The 5,646-nt window shown below is 34.9% G+C and overlaps 2 protein-coding genes across 2 annotated transcripts; both read right to left on the reverse strand.

The window, feature by feature from the left end:
* Window positions 1–579: 579 nt before the first annotated feature.
* LOC106338621 (F-box protein At5g36730-like) lies at window positions 580–1,458 on the reverse strand. The gene is made up of 3 exons (XM_013777557.1): window positions 1,166–1,458; window positions 1,002–1,072; window positions 580–857 (listed from the first exon to the last, which is right to left on the reverse strand). The coding sequence occupies exons 1-3, from the start codon at window positions 1,456–1,458 to the stop codon at window positions 580–582; spliced, it is 642 nt and encodes a 213-aa protein (XP_013633011.1).
* An 896-nt stretch (window positions 1,459–2,354) lies between these two features.
* LOC106340035 (ras-related protein RABF1-like) lies at window positions 2,355–4,236 on the reverse strand. The gene is made up of 8 exons (XM_013778902.1): window positions 4,023–4,236; window positions 3,722–3,792; window positions 3,430–3,513; window positions 3,220–3,314; window positions 3,013–3,118; window positions 2,850–2,939; window positions 2,656–2,742; window positions 2,355–2,566 (listed from the first exon to the last, which is right to left on the reverse strand). The coding sequence occupies exons 1-8, from the start codon at window positions 4,045–4,047 to the stop codon at window positions 2,525–2,527; spliced, it is 600 nt and encodes a 199-aa protein (XP_013634356.1). The 5' UTR covers window positions 4,048–4,236; the 3' UTR covers window positions 2,355–2,524.
* Between the last annotated feature and the right edge of the window lie 1,410 nt (window positions 4,237–5,646).

Here is a 5,646-nt window from a genome sequence, read left to right on the forward strand (position 1 = left end):
ATGGAGATCTCAACTTCTAAATTTAAGATGCTATAACAAACTGAGTAGAGGAAGCCACGGTTGCTGAGATGAACACAAGTAAATAAATCATAGGAATGGTTACCTGTTTTTTTGAATTTAAAAAAAAATAATAATTCTTGATTATATTGCATAGAAGAGGTGAGATTATTCATTGACTATATAAAGTTATTTGAAAGAACATGTAAATGACAGGCACGGTCCTCATTCTTAATTCTTTATGATATTTTGCAGATAGAAGAGATGAGCAAGAATGACAACATTTTTATTGACTAATATTTTTCAAAGAGCAACATGAAAGCAGAAACGAAAATGTAAACGGTCTAACACACATAACCTGGTCCTCACATGATTTGCTCAGAAGTTGGAACATAAGAGGCCACAAATGGCTCAAGATGTATGTCTATACATTTTCTAAGATCCTTTTTTGTAAAATAACCATTCTCTCCAACGATGCAAGTTCTAAACATTCTCTTGCGTCCACCAAAAACCACAACCATGTTCTCCTCCTCCACAATGTAGAAACTACCAGAACCGATATACCTACCTACTGAATTCATATCAACCTTGAGGAAATTCGTCCAAGACAGCATCCGGCTCAGTTTTATTGGTAACCCAAACCTCCATCTTATACGTATCGGACCGGTTTACTAACAGCCCAAGCTGCTCTTCTCTAACCGTAGACAGAGACACACCATGTACAATACTAAGATCAACTGGCAGAGGCAGACGCGGTCCAAACCTCTCTATTGTAAAATCAAAACACCTTAAGAAACCATGTGATTCCTGATCTCTAGCATACGAGTAATAGTCTCCCTTCAAAGACACACCAAAGATACCTAAAAACACACCAAAGCTATCTAAAGTCTCATCAGGAACATCAGTTACCCTCCATGAGTTTGAGTTAGAATCGTATATTACGAATTGATTAATAGTATCGTATTGATTATAAGTATAGCAAAACATCAAGATTTTGAAGCTACCACAAGAGGATTTGTTGTATCCAAACGCAATCTGATCTTCTTCAAATCGGCCACTAGGCCACTTAATCCATCTTCTTTTACACAAATACGGATTCCAAACCACAAACATATTATATATGTCTCTCAATACACATAGTATTAAACCATTGCACTGATAGACTTACCTTATAGATATTACTTCACCTGAATTTTCTCGAGTCATAAGTGTACCCTTACGCTTCACGGATAGATCAAACTTGTTGACGTGAGTTTTGTAATGGTTGACGTTGATCAAATAAACCCTATGATCTCTCGTGTTCATCAGAAACTCTTTTCCTGTTTTGCTTATGTGTTTATCTCTAAAGCAAGCGTTCCACTTTTTGCAAGTAGATCGTACTGCTCCTATAGATTTCAGTGGAACCCTAGAGAGAATCTCCTCCACCAAATCAATTGGAAGTTTTGATATCATCATCGTCATTGTTTCAACTAACTTCAGGATCAATGTTCACACCGATAAAACCTAGGTTAACCTTCAAAACTATTCTGTGGTTGGTGAGTTTCACGAGAGAGAGGTTGTCGATAGATTGATATTGAAGAGTCAAGTAGGGGCGAAGCCGTTGCTTGTTCGATAGATTGATATTGAAGAGTAAACACAGAAACCCTAACTTTAAGGTTTAAAACGGTGGAGCATCAGTCACGTTTTGAAATTTATTGCTACTGGGCCATTCTTTTTATAAGCCCATTATAGATGTCGCAGAGTTAAGGCCCAGTTTTTGTAACATTGTATCATCTTAGCTTTTTTTTTGATAATCCAGTATCCGACCAATTTTGCGTGATCGACTAGCCCACCGGGCCTAAGCTCATGCCATTACAAGATTTTTAAGCGTCCACTAAATGGTCTCTGGTTACGCGAAGTGGTCTGGAGGGCGAGAGGCAGCCCATGTAAAACCCCTCGTGGCCAACGCGAATCGAACCCGGGACCGTATCGGGATCGAAGCTCCCTCAAGTACCACTAGGCCAACTCGAGTTGGTTATCTTAGCTTCTCCTTGTGCAACCACAATATCATTAATACTTTCTCTCTCTCTCGACTAAAAAAATTCACGTGATCGGTTTATTAAGACTTGTAAGATATATATGAATAGGATATTCGATGATGAGAAACAAAGTGAAGGTGGTCTAGCTGTTTTACTGTTTTCGTTATAAGAGTGAGGAGAGGTGGCAGGAAGAGAGAAACATAAAAGAACGAGGATATTTCAAGTAGTGTTGAGCCAATGATTTGGCTTGCAGGTATGGAAATTCTCTGTAGATAGCTGGCTGCTACGTTCTCTCTCACAGCTCTTATTTGATGAAACACAATTAGATATCTAACGTGATGATCCCCAAAGTTGCTTAATTTGGCTTTCCACTTTACTGGTTCATTTACTCCAATCTCAAGTCTTCACATTATACAACACCGTTTAAACATTACATGAAAGTATGAAACGTTTAGTATAGTCGGGGCAAGAGTGTTGGAATTTCCCTGACGATGATCCAACATTCCAAATCATGATGAAGGAGAAGGACGAGGTAGCCTCTTGCCAATTTCCTATCAGATGAGAACAAAATGCACACATTAATGCAGGATGACAAGACATTTGGTCAAAAAACCTGTGGCCATAAAGAAATGCACAACACCTCAAACAGTTGGTTTATGTTATCTGCTGTCTTGGCAGACGTCTCAATAAAGAACATGCCATTCTTCTCTGCAAGCTCCATACCATCCTGTTAAAAGAGCTGCGAATATCATACACGCTGGCTGAAGAAGAAGCAAGAACAGTGAAAGTGGTAACAAAATGTTCTATTGAAGCTAGGTTAATGCAAAAACTCACATCGGTTAGTACTTCTCTTTTTTCATGTAGATCAGCTTTGTTACCAACCAAAGCCATAACAATATCCGGAGCTCCATGCTTTTGCAGTTCCTGTTATAGATTTAAAGGGCAAAGTCCAATGTTTCAGTCATTCAAATCATATGAGAGCCACTTGAAAACATACCTTAACCCAATACTGAGCTTTCTTAAAAGATTCAGGGCTTGTTATATCATACACAATGACAGCAACTGCAGCTCCACGGTAGTATAGTGGCGCAAGAGCAGAATACCTAAGATAATTCGAGTGTAACACATATTAAGCTATAACGAACACACAAGGCGTTGATTTAGTTAACACACACAAATCTACATGGAGGGTGGGTTTTAACACCTCTCTTGCCCTGCTGTATCCCATATTTCAAACTTCACCGTGGTAGAGTCTTGCAAGGCTATTGTCTGGGACAAGAACGACGCTCCAACAGTCACCTGGATAGTTTTGAGATTCAATGACAGATAAGAATATAACTCTAATAGTCACTCACATATGCCACATAGTATTAGATAGTAAAAAAGATTAGATAATAATGCTTTACTTACTTACCTTAGATGTTGTATCAAACTCACCACGGACAAACCGAAGGACAATACAGCTTTTACCCACGCCAGAGTCTCCTAACAGAACTAACTGCATTCATGTAAACCCAAAAGTTAGCTCTTTGCCTTGCACAAAGATACAACACAGTTTCTCCCTTGTACTTAGCGCTATGGAGAGAAAGAAAGTTGAGGGTTACCACCCATCACTAACAAATATAATGTTTTCAGAGATGTGAACAATTAAATATAAAAGCAATGAACTTTCTTAGCTATTATTAACTAAACACAAAGGCTCGCACCTTTACGCGTAGATTCTTAGCATCTGCATTCTCTGAGCTGCTAAGACCGTTTAAGGCTCCAGAGTTCCTGTCTGAAACACACACATCATCTTCAAAACCCCATTTGTTCTTCACACGGAAACCCGAAATTAACGCAAATGACCCCTAAATTTCGTGAATATTCTAATTAAACCCCAAAGGTTTCGCCTTTTCTGAAATTGAGGGTATTGCAAATAAGTTATTTCTCTCGTATAATCGAAGACTAATGGGATGATCAATTCAACAAAACAGAGAAGCGTGAAAAAGAAAGAAGAAAACTTGCCTGGAAGAGAAGCAGCACATCCCATAGCGTATAGAGATGAGAGATCGTATCCAAGTTCTGGGCGCTGATGGCACCGAATCGGAGAAGAAGAACGTCCGGTGATTTTGACTTTGCCAAAGATTTTCGAGTTTTATTTTAAAGCCTCGCTCTTTATTTAGGGTTTATTTGCCGAATAACCAAAAAAAAAAAAAAAGAAAGAGTAATTAGATTTTTATTATGAGATTAGAGAGAGATAGGAAAAGAAATGAGGAGATACAGGGTCTTTTTGGTTATATAGGGTGCAAATTCCCCTTTATTTATTTGAAGCCATAATTTCGTATTTTATATATGATTTTCTTTAAATTTAAAATATTTACCTGTATTTTTATTTTTTTAAAGGAGAAAAGAAAACATCAAGTAACAAATATTTATTTAGGCATAATTATTCGATATTCGGTTTGGTTCGATTTTAATTCGGTTCGATTTATGTTCGGTTTGGTTTTAGTTCAGTTTGTGTATGGTTCAGTTTAATTTAGTTTTGTTTATATTTTTCAATTCAACCGAGTTGATTTTTTAGTTTTTTTAGTTCAATTACAAAAATATGATTTATAAAAACATAAACAAATCATCATTCACTAAATTTTTTTTTTCATATTTAAACGTAAAACCAAATATCACAATAAATATGTAAAAAAATATAATCTAATAATTTTATATTATTATCTTTAAACCTAATATAAATATCATAAAATAATTTTTCCATTTGATGATAATGTATGAAATTCATATTTTTTTTTAGTTGTGTTAATTTTATTCATTTAAAATTAAAATGTATAAAATGTGTTTAGTTTTTTAGGCTAAATGATTAAATATATTAATTTTAATATTATTAGTATATATTTAATTAATCTAATTAAAAACACTTTGTGTTTTCGGTTTAGTTCGGTTATAACCAAACCAAACGGAACCATTTGGGCTGATAAAATCTTGAACTAAATGGGTTAGACATATACTTTGGTTTGGTTTGGATCAGTTTGGGTTCGGTTGGTTCGGTTGGGTCGGTTTGGTTCGGTTTGGTTCGGTTTTTTCCCACCCCTGTGAAAAAGTAACAAATATTTAATTTTAATTACTTCCAAATATAAGTCATATACCAAGTCTAGTTATTTTCATAACTATTTGACTCGTTTACTTGCTACTCGTTTTTCATATATAATAATGATACTTAATATTTATCAAGTATGTGTTATTAACTTTTATATCTTTAATCTTTATAAACACAAAACTCAATATAAATGTTGACATTTACATTTCTATAAACAAAACTCAATAGAGATTTGTGATCTAAAAGTCTAAAATATTTATTAAAAATATTGAAACCTATAATCTAATTTTCAATCCAAAATCTATTATAGTTTGAGTTTTCAAATATTTTAAATTCAAGTTTAGATTTAAATAATCAAGTAATTTGGATTTGAGCAGGTAACAAAATAAATAATGTAACTTGTAAGTATTTAAAATTTCGACAAGTATTTGGTATGCCAAGTACTTATTTTAAATGAGTCAAGTACAAGTAGCAATTTTAACTATTTGAACAAGTCAAACCGAATATTAAGTATGCTCACGCCCACCCCTAAAAATACCATTA

The sequence above is a fragment of the Brassica oleracea genome, chromosome C4 (genome assembly GCF_000695525.1).
Source record: "Brassica oleracea var. oleracea cultivar TO1000 chromosome C4, BOL, whole genome shotgun sequence".
Lineage (NCBI taxonomy): Eukaryota > Viridiplantae > Streptophyta > Magnoliopsida > Brassicales > Brassicaceae > Brassica > Brassica oleracea.

Bases quoted from the DNA above. Each gene is read 5' to 3' on its own strand.
- LOC106338621 (XM_013777557.1), bottom strand. From the start codon at position 1,458: ATGACGATGATGATATCAAAACTTCCAATTGATTTGGTGGAGGAGATT. The intron at 1,073-1,165 runs GTAAGTCTATCA...GTGTAAAAGAAG, and splicing joins GGTGAAGTAATATCTATAAG to ATGGATTAAGTGGCCTAGTG. The intron at 858-1,001 runs GTAGCTTCAAAA...GTGTGTTTTTAG, and splicing joins ATACAACAAATCCTCTTGTG to GTATCTTTGGTGTGTCTTTG.
- LOC106340035 (XM_013778902.1), bottom strand. From the start codon at position 4,047: ATGGGATGTGCTGCTTCTCTTCCAG. The intron at 3,793-4,022 runs GCAAGTTTTCTT...TGTGTGTTTCAG, and splicing joins ATGTGCTGCTTCTCTTCCAG to ACAGGAACTCTGGAGCCTTA. The intron at 3,315-3,429 runs GTAAGTAAGTAA...AAAACTATCCAG, and splicing joins AGTTTGATACAACATCTAAG to GTGACTGTTGGAGCGTCGTT.